General features: G+C 46.2%; 1 protein-coding gene across 2 annotated transcripts in view; it reads left to right on the top strand.

The window, feature by feature from the left end:
• Positions 1-22,914, top strand: part of ATP8A2 (ATPase phospholipid transporting 8A2) — a 1,791,179-nt gene that overhangs the window by 1,382,307 nt on the left and 385,958 nt on the right. For both annotated transcript variants that reach the window (XR_013599395.1, XM_078655985.1), the window contains exon 32: positions 9,817-9,924. Coding sequence is in view for 1 of the 2 variants with exons in the window: in XM_078655985.1 (XP_078512111.1) it covers positions 9,817-9,924 (108 nt within the window). In the remaining variant the exon portion in view is untranslated. The remainder of the gene's footprint in view (positions 1-9,816; positions 9,925-22,914) is intronic.

Here is a 22,914-nt window from a genome sequence, read left to right as displayed (position 1 = left end):
ACCCACAGGCATCAGAAGTGCTTGCATTAACCAACAGAGCTGTCCTACCATAAAAATGCATTTCCTACAGATAAAATGAAGTTGCATTTATTTTTCATTTAAGCTGTGTGCATTATAATTTATATTTACTTGCCTGTAGGTGAAAGGCCAACCAAAATGTTAGATAATATTTTGTTCTTTTTAGCTATATCTCTATCTCTGCCCCTGCCCCCCACACTCGCTGACCATGCTCCACTGTGCTCAAGATCACAGTTCCTGTAATTTTCTTCATGCACTTTGACCTCTGTTTACACACATGGGGTGACACGATTTGAAGCTCTCTCGCACTTCAACCATAATACCTGTGGTCTCAAACACATAGTTTATTTGTAAATTGTACACTACAACTGGAAGCCCATAAAGCTTTTATGGTGCAATCAGTACAAAGCCAAGAGGCAGATGGAACCTTAGAAGACACAACCACGCAACGCGTGCCTTAAAAGTCCTTTGTTGGCTCCAAATGGGGTCAAGTAGACCAGTGTAAAGGATGCAGGGCAGAAAACTGACCTCACTTCCTGGTCAGACTCGAGCTATAACCAAATACCAATATTTAACCAATCAATCAATCAGTAGATTTGTAGGGCGCTACTTGTCACTTGTCAGGGTATCTAGGGCCTCTAGGCACTGGTATTGCAACAGCGAATAAATGCAGACCGAGAACCCCCTTCACATCAGGGCTGGATTCTTCATTGCATCTTCCTGTGGCCCTCAGCCCTGCCCCTCTCTTCTTTGGGAGCAAACTGTTTTCCGCTGGACTGTGGTTTGACTCTTCCGAGCTCTGGGAATATGCTATCCCATACTTTGGAACTTTGCAGTCATGAAGTGTAAACTTTTTGCAGTGTGCTCTGAAGTAAGGGAAATGATCCCTGTAGCACAGCATACAACTCCTTATAAATAAATGGTTAACATATCAGTTTACTTACAAACAGTGGAAAATAGTTGACCCTCCACCACATAAAATGTGTGCCCCTTTACCCTACTTTGGATGCTTTCTGAAACTTTTATTGTTGCTGAGACAGGATTTTCGACTGGATTTACCATGGCAAAATTACAGGTCTCCCTAAACCCTGCCATTTAGAGGCCTTATTATTGCAGCTGCAAGCGAGTCCTTGCACGCGGGATGCCATGGGTGTGTTAGACGTATGGCTAAGCCCCATCTCCATCATCAAGTGTATGTGTTACATGGAGCTCGCGGGGCTCTCCAGGGACGGGTGCCAGCGCTCCAGCAGATGCGGGCGGAGCATGGAATAATGTTAAAGCTGTGGAAATATGTCCTGCTGTCCGCAAGCATTCCGAGCAGTTAAAATGCATGAAGGGCAGGGGAAGTGACGTCCCTGTCTCTCAGTATCTCATTTCTAAGCTTCTCTGCATTCAGGGAAATCCTTTGCAGCTCTGGGCTTGGATTCTGGGCATGCCAGATTTATTTAGAATGATTGATGAGAACCTAATACATTGCTTTTGGTTTGCTCCCTATTTTAGCATCAGTATTGAATATGTCAAGTTAGACTGTGGCATACATATTTCTTACATATAAAAAGTTCATTAAAAAGTCTAAGATAGCTATGACAATAAACTAATGGCAACACACAAAAATATTTGCCTCAAAGCACAATGATGTAGGGTATTGTGGCCAGTGGAATACATCTCGTTTGTTGTAATGGTGCCTCGTCAGGAACCTGTGTCCTGGGGATGCTCTTCAGCAGTGTTGGAGAACTGGCATGTGGTGTGAACCAGATACTCACACAGTAGCTGTATGAGGGGTTGCCTTTGGGTTTCTGAAGTTCTCCATCAGCGTCTCTTGGAATAACATACATCGTACAAATGGCCGCTGAGTATACATCTCTTGATCATACCCTGGGCCGTATCAGACAAGTGGTGCCATATAAAAGTGCCCATCTTCACCCGCTTCTCCTGCGCCTTTATTAAGACACGCATTGCCATGCAATCGGTCTCCCCTTTGGGACCTCCTTACATTTATTTAGCTACGCAGCACATCTGATAGAGACATCTAGCTGCAGATTCCTTAACTTAGAATATCCCCAGGCGTGAGACTGGATCCAGAATTCTTTTGCAGCAGCACCTCTGCATGCCGGGGGAGAGCGCCACACGTCCCCACCCTGACGTCGTCCTCGTATGTGATGCCAATGAGGCCATTTTCAGGCCTCATTTTCGACGCTTCGCGTCAGGAACAATGTGCGATGTCTTTGGGCTTCAAATCTTGTAATTCTTGTTTGCAGCAGATGTCTGCGACAGACCCGTATCTTATTTGTATGTGGTGTCTGGGCGAGCACCATGACTCCACGGACTGTGAAGCCTGCCAACGTCTGAAACCGAAGTCTCTGCGGGAGCGCCGTATGAAGCTTCTCTTGGCATGGCTGTCCCGGTCTGAGTCATCTCGACCCCCGGCCTCGTCGTCGACTGCAGTTACCTCCACTGTCCGGTATCGCCATCGATCGCCCTCTGGGGTCCGGGGCTGTCGTTCTCCACTTGGTAAGTCGAGGCGCTTATCGCCTAGGTCATCGACCTCACCTTCTTCTACTGTCAGGGGCTCTGGTTCCCCTAACTTTCCAGACGTGCGCTCCCGACGGTCCCCCCCCACTCTATCCGGCCTTTCTGGGTGTGGGGGTGACTCGGGCCCAAATGGAGGCCTATGCTACAGCCTTGCAGGCCTCCTTTGGGTCCTCTCCCGTTCCTGGGGCGTCCTCTGAACCTCTGCTTCTCGTGGGGTCTCCGACGGACTCGGTGGAGGGTTCGCCCCCGGCGCCAATTGAGCCCTTGTCTCCCAGGAACGTTAGAGATGTGATGTCATTAGGGCGCGGCCTGGCTGTGTCCCCCTCAACGCTCTATGTTGGGTTGTTAGGGCATGGCACTCCTGGGTCCCCTTCTTCGCCCTATGGCACCTCAGCCGGGCTGCATAGTCCAGCGGGGCTCCTTGTGGCTCCGCAGGTGGTTGCCCGTGCTCATAGCTCTGACTTTAGCACACCCCAGTCTTCCGGGCAGGCAGCTGCCTGTCCAGAGCTAGGGTCGCGCTGGGAGGCTCGCATCCTCGGCTTCACCTTCGCTCCTTTCTCTGGAATCGGACCCCACTCTGGATGAGGTGGAGCATTGCCTCTCTGGCCCCGGTGGCCTCTTCTTCTTCAGAGGGGGTGCTTGTCATAGTTTCGGCGCCGGACGGCGCCAACTTGACGCCGGAGTCTGCCGAGTCGGCGACTGACTAGGCACAATCGGCGCCGACACGTGTTGTCTCAACGCTGTGTTCTGGATTCTTCTATAGAGACCTCTGGAGAAAGTTCAGCCCGCCCTTCCGCCTGGCGTCGCCAGTGCTGGTGCTCCCCAGGAGCCCCGTTAGGATCCTCATTCTTCTGTGGGGTTCCCTTCTGTGGGGCATTGGGTGCACCCTCAGTGTCTTGGGAGGGTCAGCCTACAACCCTCCCCCACTGATGAGCTGTTTTCCCCTCCACGGAGGGCTACGGAACCTGGTGCGGCTTTTTTGAGAGTAGTCTCTTCGGCCACTCGCTCTTAAATATGCAACCTCCCCTACCCCCTTGTCGGTGGATCCCTTGCTGGAGGTCCTCCACCATGGATCCCGCAATGTGGAGCCACTTTTGCCTTTTGAGGCATCCCTCTATGATGCCCTCTTGGGTACCTAGGTCCGCCCTTCTTCAGGTGATCCAGTGGCACGCTCAGGTTTGCACCGCCACCGCCCAGCTCCACATGATCCGGTCTGTCTTTTTGTGCACCCTGATGCGCAGGGGTTTGTGTTACAGACTGCCTTTCCTTCTCTGCCCCCTTTAACGCTTCCTCCCCCTCAGGAGTCCAGGTGGCTTGAATCCTGGGGTAGGAATGTCTTTGCATCCATTAGTGCAGCCCATCGGTCTTTAAATACCATGTGTGTTTTGGCTCGGGCTACTTCTGCCCTGTGGGACTCTGCAGAATCTTTGCTTACTGCCACCTCCGAAGGTGCTTGTGCTGATCTTCTTCACTCCATTCGGGATGGCCGCGACATGGCGGAATTCATAATTCACGTTCAGCCTTAGATACTGCCGATTCTTTGGGCCAAACCATGGCCACTTCTGTTGCCTTAAGGCGTCACGCTTGGTTGGGAGACGGTGTCTTCCCTGAAAATATCTGGGATCGTCTGGTTGATTTACCCTTTGTTGGGGTTTTGCTCTTTGATGCTCCCGGTGAGTCGGTGGTTCACCGGTTGCTGGCAGGCTTTCGTCCTCCCACTTAGGTCCTTTTAGGCCTGTGTTCTGTGGTACTTTTTCATTTTCGCATCCCTTAGATGCGCTATGTGTTTAACATAGGCGGTGAGCCTCTAGAAACGCTCTGTTTTTAACATGAGCAGTGAGCCTTACGTCTTCCTTTTATGTGGTCATGGGTGTTTAACCTTTAATTAGCATCTCTTAGATGCATTTTGCTTTCAATTACCTGTTGGCCTCCTGTGGCCGTGTTTCACAGGTTGCTGTGTCCTCTGTTTGTGGCTTTCGACCAGTAGTTCAGCTCGGTAACGTCAGTCCGGGGTGGTACTCTCTTCATAGGTTCGGTTTGTTGCTGCATTCTTTTTTACCTGACTTTTTACCCTAAGAGGTGTCCCCCGTTGTCCAGGGTATACATACTCCATGTGGGGAACTTGTACATTATTATATAGCCTTGCTTATCTCCTGGAGTTGATGTGGGCTCCATGCGCCTATTGAATGTCCGTTGTACGGTATTCTATGTTTTTCCTTGGTGCTATCTGCTTTCGCTACGGTTATCCATCTCTTTTGGAGATTTCATGGCTCCTCTTCGTGAACGGCTCCTACCTGCTCTTCAATGTGCTGGGTATGGTCCGGCATATACGTTGTCTCTACATGCCGGTTGCCTTGGTTTCCTCTTCCTACGTTGCCACCTCTTGTCATGGTTGTGAAGTTGAACCAATATCTCCGTGTGTGGAGGAGCCCTTTTTAGGTGGTTGCTAGTTGCCATAGGATCCTCCTTGCTTCCACTTCCTGGAGTGATTTTACAATTGTCATATGCTCCCTTTTTGGTGTTCGACACTGCCTGTGTCTTTTGGAAGTGTTGGTCTTGGGTTCTGAGACTCTTTCCACCATTAGTTGACTTGGTGTTTTTGGCCTCTTCCTTCGGCTATGCCTACTCTTGTTAAAACTACACCTGTGGGACAGTTCATCTGATGGCAGTGGTCATAATTACTGTCTGCGGGTCTATATTGTGGTTGTTCCTCCCGTTCGCTTCATGCTGCTGGGTCGGGCGCTCTTCTGTTCTTGTGTAAGCCACTTTAAGGTCTCTATTGCGATTGCCGGTGGCATATTCTCTCTGCTTCAGCGGGTTGGGGGTTGATGCTACTGCCCCTCTTTACCCTTTTTGGGGTTGGGTGTGCGCTTGGTGTGCTTCTTGTCCAGCTGGCTATTTCCAATGCATTGCTCAGGGTCTGCCTTGCCTTTGGGCCTTGCCACCGGCACTTTCGGCTTCCTTTTATAACCTAATCTGTTAGGCGCTGGTTGCATCTCTTCAAGTTCATTCCAAGCTTCAGTTAATGCACTTTTCGTGCCCCATTTAGCGGAGAGTTGCTCTTCTACCTCTCTCCCTTTCTCTATCTCTCTTCTGAGGATCATACCATTCTACCTGTCATTTGTATACTGGTATGGTGTGGCGCCATTCTGACAAGTTGTCGGATATCTTCTATCCTGTGACTTCTGCTCTTCGAGCTGCTGGGGTTGCTGTCAGCCTGTTCTGCCACAGTTTTTCCCCTTTATCCGTCACCCTGTTGCTGGATCACATGCCTGGCACTTTCTGTTGTCCTGTCGCAGACCTGCCCCCCTTTTTGGGGTATGGCTGTGGTATCTATTCTCAGTTAAGGAACCTGCAGCTAGATGTCTCTATCAGATGTACTAGTTACTTACCTTTTGTAACAATGTATCTGATAGAGACGTTGTCTAGCCGCAGATTCCTTAATGCCCACCCAGCCTCACCGTTCTGCGAGGACCTTTTCTCGTGGTATTCTCCACTGGCCTCTTCAGTTGCCATTGGGTTTTATCTTCAGGGGCGTCAGATTGTTGCACTCCCCTGGGTGCTTTCATATACAGTTAATCTCTGCTGAGGGACTTCTTTTCTGTTATATGGTGCCTTTCATTTACGGTAAGGTTCGTTTTCCTCTCCAGTCCCTTCCCTTCAATCTGCTCTACTGCCTTCTGGTCCTGGTCTCCTCGTGGTCATCCTCTTTGAGGGTCGGTTGTGCTCTGTTTCCTACCTCTGTTTTTAGAGGGGAATGGCCAGTCTTCTCTTTCTTTCCTACAGTGGACTGTTGTTCTTTCTGTGTTCCGTTCTTACTGGACGGCACAGTTCCACGTGGCTCTATCAGTCTATTTCTGTCTTTTGTAATGTTCTTCCTTTGTCGCACTCGGGAAGGGGCTCCGCTTGGCCCACGGGGCTCTTTCTCACAGCCTCCACTTATATGTGTAGGCGGTGTCTTTAGGATGGTGTCTTCCACCATCCCCCTTCTTTATGTATGGAATTTTCATTCCTCGCACACTGTTCCCATACTTTCACAGTTTTTAGTTGGTGTCTCCAAGTTGTGGTGTGGAAAAGTTTCGCAGAAGAAAACTGATGTCAGCGCACTGGGAGGGACTTGTATGACCTCGCTGACATCACGTACGAGGACGACAACAGGGCGGGGTCGTGTGGCGCCATCCCCCGGCGCGCAGAGGTGCTGCTGCAAAAAAATTCCGGATCCAGTCTCACGCCTGAGGATATACTAAGGAATCTGTGGCTAGACAACATCTCTACCAGATACATCGTTACCGAAGGTAAGTACCTCGTACATTAGCCTGGGTGCTGAAACATCTACTGTTCTTTAACATGGAGGGAAAGTAAGCATCAAACTGCGTGACACGCCAGGTATGGGAACACATGGAGAGAAATATTGCCTTTCAGCGGAAAATGGGTTAGTCCAAAGCTCTGTTTTTAATACAAAATCATGGCCTTCGGTGGTCATATCATTGAAAATACAAGATTTGAAAAAAATATTATTGTCTACAAGTGCTAGTGGAAGACAATTTCTATGGACTGGAATCTAGAGAATGCTAAAGATATTCAGGTAGTTTACCTACCTCTGCAGGCTGTTTTCTATCAAGACAGTTAAATAGAGGCAATTGAACAGAAAAAAAGTCCCTAAGCGGAAGCAGCAAGTCCTAGGGCTGATCTCCAGAGCTCACAAAATACATACACGTATAAGTATATACTAAAGTATATACAAGAGATCTTGAATGCTCGACCTAAAAAAAACAGGAATGCTGGCCAAGTGTTGCACGTGTTCCTAAGCCCTTTTCAACATTTGATGTATATTGATAAAATGCATGTGGCAAAACATTCAAAATCAAAGTGCATTGCAGCATACAGAATGACCCTGTTTCACTAGTCAACATCTTTCTTTAATTATATATTCTGTTTTTGCCTGATACCTTTGGCAGCCTCTCTCCTTCTGTTAAAAACAAAATGTATCTAGGCTTTCCTATGGTTCCCTTTCACCTTTCTTTTCCGTTCCCTTACCCGAGGCAGAAGGAGGCTTTGAGGCATCACCTTTGTACTCCAGCACTGCAGCTGCCTGCATGTGCAAACACTTCATGTGTGAAACCTGGCCTCAGGGTGAGTTTAAACCCCCTTCCCACTGGCAGCATCCTCTTTATTTGTTCAGGAAGACCAGTTAGGGGTGTCTTTGTATCACTTACCTGAGAAGACCTTCACACCATAAGTTCTGTACCCTAATGAAGTGCAAATGTGCAGTTTGAAGTGGTATAAATAAACCTGCATTAATAGCAATTTTGACTGTTCAAGAAACTACATCCATCACACTTTGTTTGCTCTCTGAATGTAGTTTAAAGATATAATAGCAAGTTCCACATCTCTGTTCACCTTCAGCTATTCCTGAACTCAGTTACACAATGATTTCTGTTCTGTCACTTCCTGTGATTTCATTATGAATTACATAAGTGATTTAGTCCCTCCCCCTACTATTTTTATTCGCTCGAGCCTGGGCAGGGCATGCGCTACTCTGTGAGGCATGCTGTATTCAGGTAGGGACTTGAAGCTCCGCCCTCTCTCCGCCCCATATTTTTCATTGGCTTGTGTCATTGTCCACTGTAAACTGTGTCTGTTCACTACTCAATAGGCTTAGTAGTCCCTCCTTAGTACCTCCGTGTCTCATTTTGTAATGTCGACATCTCCTGTTACATGTGTTGTTACTCGGTAGGCTTTAAATACAGCCTTTAAGCACTATTTTCTCAAATAACTTAGTCCTGCCTGCTGTGGCAGGCAGAACACTCTCTCTCCTAACGCTTTTTAAAATTTTTATAGCACGGCACCGAATCCATTTGCAATGCAATAGGTCTCGCATTTGCGAGAGTTTGTTATTGGCATTTTAAATGGCAATGCCTTCTATTTATCTGTTTTAAAAAACAACACATAAATAAAAGGCATTGTCATTTAACAGTCCAATAGCTCAAGCGCTCATAAATGCATTGTATTGCGAATGCTTGTTAGGACTTGTGCTCAAAGTAGGGTGTAGGCGAGGCAAAAAATACCTAGGCATACATTTAAATCCTGCAATGGAAGTATGATCCTAAGACAGTCTCAGAGGGATCAGGAGTGGCCACTTACTCTTAAATTCAATCCTCCCATACCACTGATGCTAAATGTAGGGATGTGGGGGATGCTGCAGTACCCGTAAAATAACCGTGATGGAGTTCAGAAGGTGAATGAGAAATAAGTATGCATTTAAAATGTGTTTTTACCTTGTCACATTTGAAGTGCGTTCAAAGTCAAAGGCCAAATGTCAGGCTAATGTCCTTTGACAAATTGCTGCTTATTTTTTTAACATGGAGATTGGTGTTTACTTTTCTTTCTCTGACTGCAATTTTGTAGGATTTTGTACAGTGAAGTATGAACTATGTGACAATCTTGCTTGGCATACACAGAGTGTGAAAGGAAAGACTGTAGGATGTCTGTTTTTCACAATAAATGTAAATACCTGTAAATGAACTGTACAGATATTTCAAAATAAATCACCCTTTAGGAAAGCTCAAATTAAGCACGTTTTTTCTAAATTTGAAGTGTTAGGGAAAAAAAGGTTTTTGTATGATCAAAACAAATCAAGACACTTTTTTACGTGATGCTCAAATAGTAAATACTCGCTAAAACCATCTCACATTTGTTTTTATTTGTGCCCTATATAGTTTTATCAGCAAGAGTGCACGTCTGTGCAAATGTATTTGCCATTTCATTGGAAAATGTGCTGTCTGGAAATGACAGTGCGCTACCACACTATGCATTAGTAATATATTTGCAACAGGGTGCTTCACATTCAACACCGGTTACGTACCACACACCCGTACCATTCTCCTGCTGAATGGGAGAGGCATATTTGCTGCTCTTGTTCTTTGTGGGACACTTGGAGTTTTCACAATCCCTATGACGTCCGTGGTGTAGCATTGATGGCTGCACCCCTACTCATGAAAATTGATCCAGGACTATTGTCCCCTATAGGTATTTTGAAAATTGAAAAAAATTCAAAATTAAATGAGGGAGCATATCAATGTATTTCTGTTTAACCAGTGGTAAAAACCTGGCAGGAAACTGCCTAATTTCTGCTTTTTGAGCATTTTGTCTCCTAGCGCACGGGGTTTCAGCGAAAATACATTCTGAAGTTAACACAACTGGATACTTTGGGACAGTGCTTAACCTGAACTACGAGTGGTCACTCTGGCTGTTCTTTCGTTGCAGTTTAGTCACCTGGCGGTGTGGGGAAGCATGCTGATCTGGCTGGTGTTCTTTGGCGTCTACTCGTCCATCTGGCCCGCCATTCCCATTGCACCGGACATGCTGGGACAGGTCAGTCATCTCTCTTGTAAATGCCCATATATTCAATGTTATACAGTAGGCTATAGATCAACTAAGCGCTTACATGCTACACAAAGGACGCCGTGGAAATACCTTCTGTATCATTATTTAGATTACAACACATCTTAAAAGCCTTACTATATTTGTGATGAGAGAACAGTACAGTGCATTGCACCAGAATATACTGACACATGTGTTTCCTTTGACTAATGTGTGCAACTTCTTTGCAGGATTTGTATGTTACCGGGGTGCTAAACTGTGAAGAGCAAAATATTGCACTCACAATGGTGACTGTTAAGGATATGCAGGGCCGGCTTTAGAGTCAGAGGCGCCTAGTGTGACAATATTTATTTGCCACCCCCCATTACCTCTTTCTCCCAGATTCCCTCACTGCCACCTTCCAACAGTGCCACTCATGTCTCCACAGCCCCCCTATCACATGCATATCGTTTGTTTTATAACGCTACTCATACCAACCTTTGAGTGGCAGAACACTTTACTTCACACACACGCTATGCAGAGGCAATAAATCTTACGTGTGTAAATCAATCATAAGAAAATGCAACACAAAACAATTAAAATTACCATTCTGTGATCTGCATGTACATGTTCTTTGCAGCAGGCATATTAACCCTCTGCGCTACTTTATGATGAGTCAAAACTACCACTAGACAAAACTTAGATCTCTCTCCAGCAGGAACAATAATCACCAAAATTACCATGACATTTTTATTGTTGCCTGAAATCTGCTAGACATCAAGAAAACAGCAGTTGCTTTTAAAACCAAGTCATTTTTTGAACACAGCGCCTCTCCCGAAGTCAGCGGCAGTCGCAGTTGTGCCAGTCGCACTACCTTAAAGCTGGCCCTGGGGATATGTACTGTTTTTTGGACAGCAGACTTGAAATTGTGTTTAAGGTGCAGTGCCTTATTATTTAAGGCATCAATACAAATTAATGCTAGAATGAATGGTAATACAAAAAGGAATGCTGTATATTCACTGATAAACTAATTCTAAAAACGTTTGCTAAAATTCTGAGGTAACAAAGCAAGGAAATCTGGAGTTAGTGTTTTAAACAACGTGAAATATTTTCTTTTGCTTATCCTGTTCACAATGTTATTGGTAATTACGTCAGTGATGACCTCACTTAGATCAGCAGGAATGGGCAGTTGGCTCAGCCATAAGGCACCCCGTGCTTGCGTTGTAAAAGAACAAGTGCCGGTGCTCAAAGCTTTGCTCATAAGCTGGCGGCCGGCACTATTAAATATCTGCATAGTCTTCAATCCACCTCATGCCTCTTTAATCCACAGCCAGACCCCTCCCTGTCCCATTATTCCACTCATGCTGGTTCCTGCTTTCTCTCTTTGTGATGGGTTTTTCCACCTTTCTATTCCACCATCTTTCTACATAAGTGTGTTTATCCATCTCTTGCTCTCGAGAAACGTCTGAAGGCATCTACAGACGCGTCTTAGGTGCAAAGAACAGGGGGTGCAATTTGTTTCCAGTCATTAAAAATATCAACTTTATTTTGCTGATTGTAGGAGAGTAGGATCTGCTTACTATGGTTACCCCCACTTTTTTGCAGGTGTTTCACTGTTTTCGACTTTAGTCTGGTTGGGGCCCTGCTATTCAGGACCCCAGCCTAGCTGCTTCTTCTCTAAAATGACTGCATGTCCTTTGGGTACACTACAGATTGGTTACTGGGTTACCCTTGTGAGTCCCTAGTATTTGGCACCTTGGGTACTAAGGGAATAGGTACCCCAGAGGCCTAGCAGGTGCTGAAGCATGTATTATGCCACTCCTGGGAAGCCTTCCAAAATGGCACCACAGGTCTGTTACTGCATGCACCCCTCACTAAGATGTAGGTTACCTATGTCTACCTTTAATCAATGACACATATAAATCTACAAGTCACTCCTATGGCAGGCCTTATCAATCCTGAATGCAGAGTGCTTGGTTTCATGTGAGATGGTGCCCATGCATGAGCAGGACCCCTCTGCAGCTTTCGGAATCTATTCTCTGAAGCTGTTCTGTGATGCAGCCAGACCATATACTCTTAAGGGCATTATAACCTTGCGATAAATGCTAACTTTGGAATGGCTGCATGGTAACATGTCGTGTTTGGTGTCAAACACTTTGGAATCCTACCCCCCTGCCAGTCCTGGTGGCGGGGTAGAATTCCACCCTTCTAGAGGGAGAGACATGTACACACTGGTCTAACCGGTAATAGTTTAAAAGAGCCCTGGCATCACAAAATGGATGTTGCAGCCACAGACACGGGTCTGACCTCCTGCTGCTGGACGAAACTCCAGCAGCGGAGAGGCCCGGACAATAGGTTTCCTGTCACAGGGAGGTGTAACCACCATAGGGAGGTGTAACCACCTCACAGACAGGCCTTGGTGTATTGGGTTGGGGGGTGCATTCAGAGAATGCTTTTCAGACAGTGCTGGGGGCACACTTGGTGTCCCTGTCAACATATCCCAGTTCAAACGAGTTGCAGTGGCACTCAGCCCCTGCTCTGGCGCGAAACTGGACAAAGAGAATGGGTGTAACCACCCCTCTTACCAGACCCTCCAATAGGTGGGTCCCCCAAGTATGTCCAACCCCCTTTCTTAGTATAAGTATGGGACCTCAGTCCTTAGGACTTCAGATTACACCTGGATGAAACTCTGATACATACATCCTGGAACTTTGACATTCTACACGACTAGAAGACCGAAGAATCTCCCTTGCGGTCAAGGAGTGACTCTTCTGTTCAAACAGGCACAAAAGAAGCATCTTGCCAGTCTGCATTTTCAAGGCTCCCGCTGGACCCTGAAGTATTTGCGACTCAGGACATGGACTTCCATACTTCTCAGAGGCCGACACGAGATCCCAGCAAAGCTGAGACCCGCAGCCCTCACGAGTGACATGGGACCGGAAGTCCTGGACACAGTGCACATTTGCTAGTGTAACCACTTCCCGAGCTTTCCCAAAGTTGTGCACTGGGTTACTTATAGTCCAAGCCCCAAGCACCATCTGCACCGAAGATTGCGAGCCTACACTCCACGAGTGTTCTGTGAGCCCGCTTCTAGCATTTCTGCTCGAGGCCCCTTTGCGATCCTGGTCCGTCGACTGGTGGGTCCCCACGAAGGTAACACATCTTTCCTTTGGGCTTCTCTGGTTGCTCCAGACGTGCCCTGACTTCCCACCGAGTGGTGAGTCCCTCAGACCTTGCTGGTCTGCACCAAAGCCAATCCCTGCTTTCTGCATGGTTTGCTGTTTCCAAGGCTTGTTGGGTCCAATCCAGAAACCGACACCGCAGCACTTGACATTCTTTTTGGGACAGCTCGAATCCAGCTCCTGGTCATCATCAACACCTCCTGGTCCTCGTGGCTGAAGAGTCCAGCGTCACCTTCCTCATCTGAATTCACCCGACGTTGGTGGGCGTCTGCTCACCACCTTCCTGGTCACTGGCAAGTGACCCAGACTCTGTACCCTCTGCTTTCAGGTTCTTCACAACTCGGATCCACCCTTGGATCCACCCGGACGCTTTCCACATGGTCGCCAGCAGAACTTTGCAGCAGCTCACCTATGCACCCTGCTTCCCTGGGTGAGGTAACTCGAGTTACCCCGTGCTCCTGTGGGTGTTGACTCTAGACCTCCTAGTTCTAAAGGGGTTTGTGCTCCTAGTCCCCTTCTAAGTGTCCTTAATCTTTAAATTTCCAACTGCGACTTTCCCCATAGAAGTTAATGGTGGTTCGCGGCTGTGTTTAGACACTGCACGCCTCTCCCCATGGGTCCCCTGTGTCACTACCTTGGGTGTTTCCCGGTGGCCCCAGCGGTTCTGAAGGCTCTAGGCCTTGTATCTATGTCAGTCATGGTTCTTATATATTTCTTAATATATGGTTTGGTACGCCCCTTGGGCTCAACGTCTATTGTGCTAATTTACTGTGTGCTAATTAAGTTTACTGAATGTACTTGTGCCTCTAGCCTCATAAAGAGACTAAAGGGATGTTTGAGTTTGAGTTTAAAATTACTTGTAAAGCGCACATACACCTGCGGTTTCTTGGCGCTACAACTGATAAGATCCGGGGCAAAGAGACAAGGGAAGCTATTGGGAATTTAGTCAAAGGCCTTAGTGAACAGGTGAGCCTTGAGGTGTTTACGAAATTGCGAGTACAGAGTGAAGGAACGGAGTTCAAGGGGGAGGGAATTCCACAGGATCGGGGCAAGGGTAGCAAATTTCGAGCCTCCCCACTTCTTTCTCCGATAGCGAGGGATGGTAAGGAGGGACTGAGAGGAAGAGCGTAGTTCCCTGGTGGGAACATAGGGGGTGATCTCAGAAGAGATGAATGCGGGTGCCAAGCCTAGTCGAGCCAAGAAAGTGATGGAGGCGAGCTTGAATTGAACCCGAGCTCGCACAGGGAGCCAGTGTAGAGATTTCAAGAGGGGGGAGGAATGGTGAAATTTCTGAAGATTGAAGACCAGGCGGGCCGCCTGGTTTTGTATCTGCTGCAAACGCCGTAGACTATATGCAGGAATACCTGCATATAGGGCGTTGCCGTAATCCAGGCGGGATACCACCATGGCCAAGATGATAAGTTTGAGAGCAGAGAAGGTAAAGAAACGGGACACCCTGCGAATAGTGCGCAATGAAAGGAAAGAAGAAGATACCACGGAACTGACCTGGGAGTGAAGAGTGAGTTGAGAGTTAAGTTTTATGCCAAGGGTTTTAACAGAGGTGGTGGGTACAGGAGAGGGGCCCAGTACAGGGGGCCAGAAAAGAGAAGACCAGGGGCTGGATGAACCACCCGTCAACACCAGCTCGGTCTTATCGGGGTTGAGTTTCAGGTGATTGTGGTTCATCCAGTCCCGGATGTGAAGCATAATAGTTTGGAAGTTAAGAACAGAAGAGGGGGAAGAGGACAGGTTGAAAACAAGCTGGAGGTCATCCGCATAATTAAATACGGCGACCTCCATTTGTTGAAGAGAAAAAATAAGAGGGGCAACATAAAGATTAAACAGGAGGGGGGTAAGGGAGGAACACTGGGGAACCCCGCACTGAACTTTCCGGATGTCCGCTGTAAAGTCACCAAGGCGAACGGCCTGGGTGCGGTCACTCAGGAAGGAGGATAACCAGACCAGAGCAGTGCCCCCGATCCCCGCCGCCTCGACACGGGAAAGTAAGATGGTATGATCCACCGTGTCAAAGGCGGCTGAGAGGTCGAGGAGCACAAGGGCCTGGCACTGGTTGGTATCCATACCCTCCCTGAGGTTGTCCAAGACCGAGATGACAACGGACTCCGTAGAGTGTGCGGGGCGAAAACCGGCCTGGCGGGGAGCAAGAGCTCCGTGCATCTCCACAAAGGAGCTCAGAGCGCAGGTGACATGGCGCTCGAGCACCTTTGCCAAAAATGGCAAAAGGGAGATGGGGCGGAAATTGGCAGGGACAGAGGGGTCTGCCCCAGGTTTTTTAAGAATTGGCACAATAACCGCAGACTTCAAGGGGTTGGGTACTACACCTTGGGCCAGGGAGCTGTTGAGGATGTGTTTAGAATAAATACATATATTTTATATATATACCTGGTGTGGTTCTCCTTTCATTTGGTCATTTACGAGATTATAGACTGGTAAAACAAGCTGGTTTACATTCCTTCAAGACTTAGGATGCTCTCCACAGCTACCACTAGGATAGCTTTCTATATAGGTTGTCTTTAAACCTACCATCAATAAGGGTTGTTTGGACTGGTGCAAGGTGCCCACTAGAATAGTGGACAGCATATGCCAGGCCAACTTCTCACACTGATGTGTGTCAATCAAAGCTCGATTGCTCACCATCCACCTCTAGAACCTAACATAAAATGCAAATCAACCTTTCTTAAAATGTTATGCCTCAGGTTAATAAACACTTACAATTAACTGGGGATTCAAATAACTAATCAGTGGCTGCCTTGAGGTCAAGCTAATATTTATACCAGGTTATTCACTGGGACATTTGCTGGTAAATTGCACTGCAATTTTGAAACTATTTATCACTGGTTAACAAAAATGTATTTTTAGAGTCCTTTTCGGTAAACACACAGATTTAGGGTCTCATTTAGATGTTATGTTATGTTAATAAAAATCTTATTAAGCGCACTATCACCGGTTGGTTTCTTGGCGCTGGAATCGACAGTAACATAATCAGGGACATGGAATGGAGGGTTATTGATATTCTTGTCTGTAGAGCCAGGTCTTTAAAGCTTTCCGAAATGAGAGGAGGTCCTGACAGGTCCGAATCTCAAGAGGGAAGGTGTTCCATAGACGAGGAGCCAAAGTGGCAAACCTGCGGCGCCAGAGCGCTTGCGTTTAAAAGAGGGTATCTGAAGGAGGCAAAGATGGGATGAGCGGAGGTTGCGAGACGGTACGTACTTTGTGATAAGTTGGCCAATGAATTTGGGGCTTTTACAATGTAATGATTTGAAGATCATGCATCCTGTTTTAAAGGTGCAACGTTGGATCACCGGAAGCCAATGGAGTAAGTAAAGGGGTAGCTGAGTGCCATCTGGGTTGATTCAAAATCAATCTGGCGGCATAGTTCTGCACCATCTGGAGGCGTCTCGACAGATAGAGGGCGAATCAATGGGAGAATGTTGAGGTTAAACAGGTGTGGTGACAGGGAAGAACCCTGTGGAACTCCGCATGTGATGGACTGTTTGGTGCCGACTAGATCTCCAAGCCGGACAGCCTGAGAGCGGTTCTCCAAGAAGGACATCAGCCAGCGAGCCGCAGTGCCCCGTACGCCGGCCTGTCTGACATGGTCGATCAGGATGGTGTGTTCGACCGTGTCAAATGCGGCCGACAAATCCAGGAGCACCAATGCCTGGGGAGAACGCCTATCTGCACAGTCCCGAAGGGTATCCAGCACTGTGGTTACCACTGCCTCCGTTGAGTGGGCAGGCCGGAACCTGGCTTGATGGGGTTCAAAGCAGCCGGATTCCTCTAGGAAGTTAGAGAGGCATTTAGCTACGTGGGCCTCCAGCACCTTTGCCAAATAGGGGAGTAAGGAAATGGGCCGGTAGTTTGCCTTGCAAGATGGATCTGCCCCAGGTTTTTTTAGGAGCGGTATGACCGTCGCTTCCTTAAAGGCCAGTGGAACTAGGCCGGAGGTCAAAGAATCGTTCAGGAGAGTACGGGCAGGGACCGGGAGGGCGGAGAAACACTCTTTTAGGATGTACGGGGGGCATCTGTCTGACGGAGTGCCGGATTTAACTCTAGCAGTTAAACTAGCAGAACTAGCAGTTCCTGAAATTGATCCTGGGTGATAAGCGGGAAACTGCTAAGTATGCCAGAACTGTTGTTAATTGCCATACCAATAGTAGTTGGGGTCACAGACTGTGGGATGCTGGCTTTAATGTCCACAATTTTCTCACTGAAATAGATGTTAAGTGAGTCACAGAGGGACTGAGTCGGAGTTATCCTGGGACGGACACTATCCAGGTTCGTTAATTCGTTAAGAATAGCGAAGATGTCCTTGGATCTATTTGAGGATTTAAGGACACGAGAAGAGAAATAGGCCGCTTTTGCAGCGGAGATGGCATTCATGTATTCTTTCCTGGCCTTGGTGAACCCGATCTTTAAATCAGGGTCATAGTTGCGTCGCCATTGACGTTCCAACTGCCGAAAGGCTAATTTCCTAGTTTTTAAATCGAGAGAAAACCATCTTTGAGCGTCAGTGCGCCGTGCCAGTCTGACTTTTTTATAGGGGGCATGCATATCACTAGCAGCTTGGCAGACGGGTTACTCTGTCACAACGGTGACAGATATCCCATCCGCTGAAATATAAATCCCAATATATCCTATGGGATTTATATTTCAGGGAACGGGATATTCATCAGTGTTGTGATGGAGTAACCCCTCTGCCAATATCTAAATCAGGCCCTTAGTCTTAATGAAAATGTGCACACCTACAACTTCTTCAGACGTGATTCATAGTGAAATGTCTAACACACTGAAATGGGGCAGTTTTTAGATCACTGTGGACAATGTTTCTGCTTTCTTATGTGTCAATGTATTGAAATTTTACCTGCCATAGCATTGTCATTTTTAGGTGTTCCCTCCCTCCAAGCTCAGTTACTCCAAAATATGTAATCAATGTAAGATTTACATCTGTAATTGTAGAATATCTTTGAGAGATGCCTGTGTACAATCAAAATATAGAGTGTCCCTGCATTTGAATTATGATAGAAGTCTTTTGGTGTTGGTCAGTTAAAATGTTAAACCAAAGAGGGGGTTACTGTTCCGTTCGGTGGGGGTGCAAAAAAGTCACCCACTCACCAATGAGAGAGCGTCTCTCCTGGCCCAGTGTTGGAAGGAATATTTGAATATTTCACAGCTGTACTCTAGTGGCATGTTATGATAATGAGGTGAGCAATACAATCTTTAATACAGTATCTTGGCATACTGCTATGAAATCACAGAACGAAGATAAGCCCATAGATTTCTTTCGATTTTGCTTTTCATCGCTTACTCACGAGCGACCGCTCTTCACATCCCTTGACCGCTTGTAATGTGCCATGACTAACCTTGGAGAACAGCGTCTTATAGTTTTAATACTAACCATATCACATGTACCAAAGGATGGAAATGACTCACAGCCACAATACGCTGCCAGTTCCCAAATGCAACCTTCTTCCAGACGACCTAGTTTAAACTTAAATTGAACGCAGTAGATTTTTCTCAGCGGTCACAGTTAATTTCCTTGCACTGCGTGACAAATTCATTAATTTTCTCATTTAAAAATCAGAGATTGCATCAGCTGTATGGGTACGTACGAGAAACTTTGAGCAAGTTGTCTCTAGTAAATCCACTAGAACTTCCCTCAGACAGCACAACGTTTCAATATAACCTCTTACAGCAATATCCCAGTTAAGCAGATAAAGCGTAGCAGAACTGGACCAGTTGCTAGAGCTCAGCAAGTGGTGTACAGGTACAGGTAAGGGTGGTGGGGCGAGGCTGGGGAAGAGTTGACAGACGACAGAATAGGGAAAATAAAATTGAAAATTAATAAAACCACTTACCTTGCGCTCGCTGAGTCGGCGATGCGGCGAGCGCAAGGTAAGTGTTTTTTTTATTTTTTTATTTTATCTTCCCTATTACGTCGTCTGTTGATGACACCCCCGCCACCCCTTTCCCCTCCTGCCGCTCTTACCTGTATCGGCTGTGCCTGACTTTTCTGTTGCAGAATGTGTAAGAATAGCTCACCTTGCCTGAAGTTTCAACACATTTATGACAATTTCCAAAGAGCGGGTTAATTTTTCTTTACCTTTCCTTGTTTAACAGACCCTGAGTCCCTTAAACCAGCTACTCTTTTGCGCGATTACAATTTGACCTCTGATGGTTTGGTTAGGTTGACTTTCTGTGTAGATCAATCCTCATTCTTCACAGATCCCTTTGGATGTGTGTGATGTCTTACTACATGCGAGGAGCATGTTGTTCAAGTCTGTGGAGGCAAAGGCCCTGATTCACAAAGAGCCTCTGCACTCGGGGTGGAGGCTCCACCGCCGTAGCAAGAGCTCCTCACTCGTGATGGGATCCCTCACTCATGGGGGGATTTCTGCATTGCAGTTTCCTATTGTGGAGATCCCGCCACAACTGCGGAGCCCCCGCCCCGATAGCGGAGGCTCGTTGTGAACCAGGGCCTACATTTCTCACCATCTCTCTGCAATTTCAGATGCTTTTGTCATAATGAAGGTTGCTTAACTTAAATTGGATACTATAGCCACCCTTTTCATTTGCCTCTTTTGCATCTAGAAAAAAATCCATCACAAGCATTTTAAAAACTCCAACTCTCAGAATGGATGTTTGTGATTCCCTTGTGCCACCCTAGGTTTTGCATCGTGAAGTGATTAAGGCTGGATCTTTGTTTAAATCGAACACTTTTGAATACACTTATTTAACACAAAGCAAGAGAAAGAGAAACACGAACATTGGAATTAAAGCAGGGATAAAAAAATATCCTGAAAGAGTAACATAAAGGGGCAGGGAGTGTCTGGTGGTGGATAAAGATGCCTGAGGTGGAATTAAGACTATGCAGCCGTTGTATTCGGAACCCCCGCCATTTGATCACATCCATCTTGGTCTTCTGTGCAAAACCTTGGGCCCAGCACCTATACTTTTACAAATTAGGCACTCAATTTGGTTAATGCCTTTCAGTACCTTTATCAGAGTCTGCTATGATGTCATAAGTCAGCTGACAAATGATATACACTAAGATGTAGTTCGTAACCACATATTTTACAATTGGCTGGATTATGACATCTAAATGTATTAATGCAGATATTTTAAATCTAGTCTACTCAGTACTCCCTTACTTTTGTAGGTGAATGAGACCTTCCTCCTGTCAATGGGGCCTGTTACACAATGCCTATCTCGAAGACTTTATTCTTGCAACCATTTAGGCAAAGAAAGTTCTCCTTCCTCCATAACACGTGTCCAGGCGGAACTTGACCTTAGTGCTAGTTTCATCTTCATTCTGCAGCCACAGCTATTGCTGACTACTGTCCAGAAACAACTTGAACTGAAGCAGTGTAGTTCTATGACCTGTGCCTAGGGACACAAATACTCATTGAACATTCAGGAGAGATGGGCCCACCCAGGCATCTTTCTGCTGGACATTCGTTTGTCAATTTGGACTCAATAGTTCTGGTTCATATGTGAAGGTTTTCCAAGGCCATTCTGTCAATATCTATTAATTCATACAGTTGTAATATTAGTATTTAGATGGCCTCCTATACCATGTGCTACTGGCGGTATGGCATAATGAAAGCTTAGAATTCAACTATGATATTATTTACCAAACCTTGACTTTGAACTGTAGTCTAACGTTGCACCTAGCTCAGTTAGGCTATTGAGATACTGTATTTGCAAGTTTGACTCATTTTCTTATCTGCCACTTCCCCTAGAACTGCATGCTCCACCTGTAGGAGTCAAGGTGTTTGATAAGTAACAATTATCCTGGGTTTAGTACCTACTTTGCCAGTTGAAGAACGACTTTTGTTCCAAAATGAACAAAGCCAATTTAAGGCACCACATTGGCTAAAACATTTTCCTCTTGAGGAAACCCCTTTCTGCAAACCACCTCCAATTTAGGGATGTTGCCTTCCCATTCCCACATTCGATAGTAATTTACTCCTCCACTTGACTGGAGTACATTTCTAGCCTATTCATGGTGGAAACATGCCTTAGAAAACTTGGAGGATATTCAAAAGCTTGTTCTCTAAGTTCCCATGGCAATCCTATTGTAGAATGTCCACCTTCACCCCTGGCAGCAGATTTACCCCCATTTAATAATACACCCTTTTAGTAGTAAATCAAGGTCAAAAATCTTTTAGATGACACCGAGAAGGACAGAGCCAGATTTAGAGGGAAACATCCTTTACAACGCAACTTTTACCACGCAGTGCCTTTACGACGCAACTTTTACAATGCAAACCATTACAACGCATTGCGCTGGGGGCGCTCTAGGATAGGGAATAGGTTTCATTTACTATCCAACACCTTCCCTACTATCCACGGGGACTGGAGTTGGAATAGTAAATTAAACAATTCACTATCCAGCACCCCAAAGCACTATGCGTTGTAAAGGCATGCGTTGTAAAAACGGCGTTGTAAAGGCATGCGTGGTAAAAGCATGAGTTGTAATGTCATACATCCAGATTTAGAGGTAGGCATGGAGGAGTAGTAGACACTGAGATAGTGAAATAGAGGTGAAATAGAATGGAAAATTGCTTTCTTATGGGACTTCTTTGAAGGCAGGGACCCTGGGGATTTGCCCACTTTGGCATGCCTTAAACATCTCAACAATGAAGTATTTAACGATTTCTACATCGAGCATATTGAAAAAAGGCAAGAGAAAGTCATAAGTACGTTCCTTGTCTGGTGTAACCAGTGTTCGTATAAAGCGCTTCAATCCCCTTGGGCCGAGTTGGTGTTATATAAAGTTGCAAAATAAATAAATAATAAGTAACAACTTTTAACGCTATATTTTTTCAGTATGAAGTAAGAAGTATGACTTGCATCAGTATTAGTGAGAATAATATACAATTTCATGTCTTTTTTGTGTCCGGCAAACAGGTGGGTCTTTGAAAACGTGTTACAGAGTGCTCTGAACATAGCACTATTGTGTTTCTTTTTGTTGTGTTTACATCCGTTTGACATTTTGAACACTGGACAGCTGCACACACAGAGGCTCCACGCCTTCCCTGGAAATAATAGTTAAATCTGAAAATGTTAAGGAATATCATGCAAAATATTATGCATCTGAAAAGCCGTGCTTTTGTCGAGCACTCAGTACCCAAGACATAGGCTCATGGCTAGGCCATGCTTCACAATGTGTGTTGAATAATTGATATGTCACGGTTGCGCTGCCATGCAGAGGACAGCATTGGGGATGTGGCTGATTGCCATGGGCAGCTTCCACAAGCAAGAGAAGAGTGGCAGCTGTCAGGGGGGCATCAGCTTGTTTGTGATTGACAGACACAACCCACATTCCTGTGGTAGGCCTTCAAGATGTCCGCCTCTTCACTTCTGGCCTGCAACACCTTTGCATTTCCATGCGTGGCCTTGATGCACCTTTCTCTATATTGCACTAAAATCTGTCTCTAAGGGCCAGATGTACGAACCTCAGTGTTTGCGACTCGCAATTTGCATTTTTTTGCAACTCACAAACACTGATGTACAACAGTGTGTGAGACACTGTACGATTCTCAAATATGTCGCAAAGGACCTGCCTCATATATATTCGTGAGGCAGGTTGCATTTTGCGACCCATTGGTAACAGACGGCACCCACAGGGACCTTGGTTTGCTGGGGTCATCAGACCACCATGTCTGTGAATGCTTTTTTTAATAAACCAGTTTTTTGGGGGGTGGTTTTAAATGCAGCCCGTTTTCCTTGCATACCCCTGCGATTCGCTATTAGGAAGGGACACCCTTGGCATGCCCCATCATAATAACGACTT

Source organism: Lissotriton helveticus, chromosome 8 (genome assembly GCF_964261635.1).
Source record: "Lissotriton helveticus chromosome 8, aLisHel1.1, whole genome shotgun sequence".
NCBI classification, from domain to species: domain Eukaryota; kingdom Metazoa; phylum Chordata; class Amphibia; order Caudata; family Salamandridae; genus Lissotriton; species Lissotriton helveticus.
Note: the sequence above shows the minus strand (reverse complement) of the source record. Positions and strands in the feature narration are given on the sequence as shown.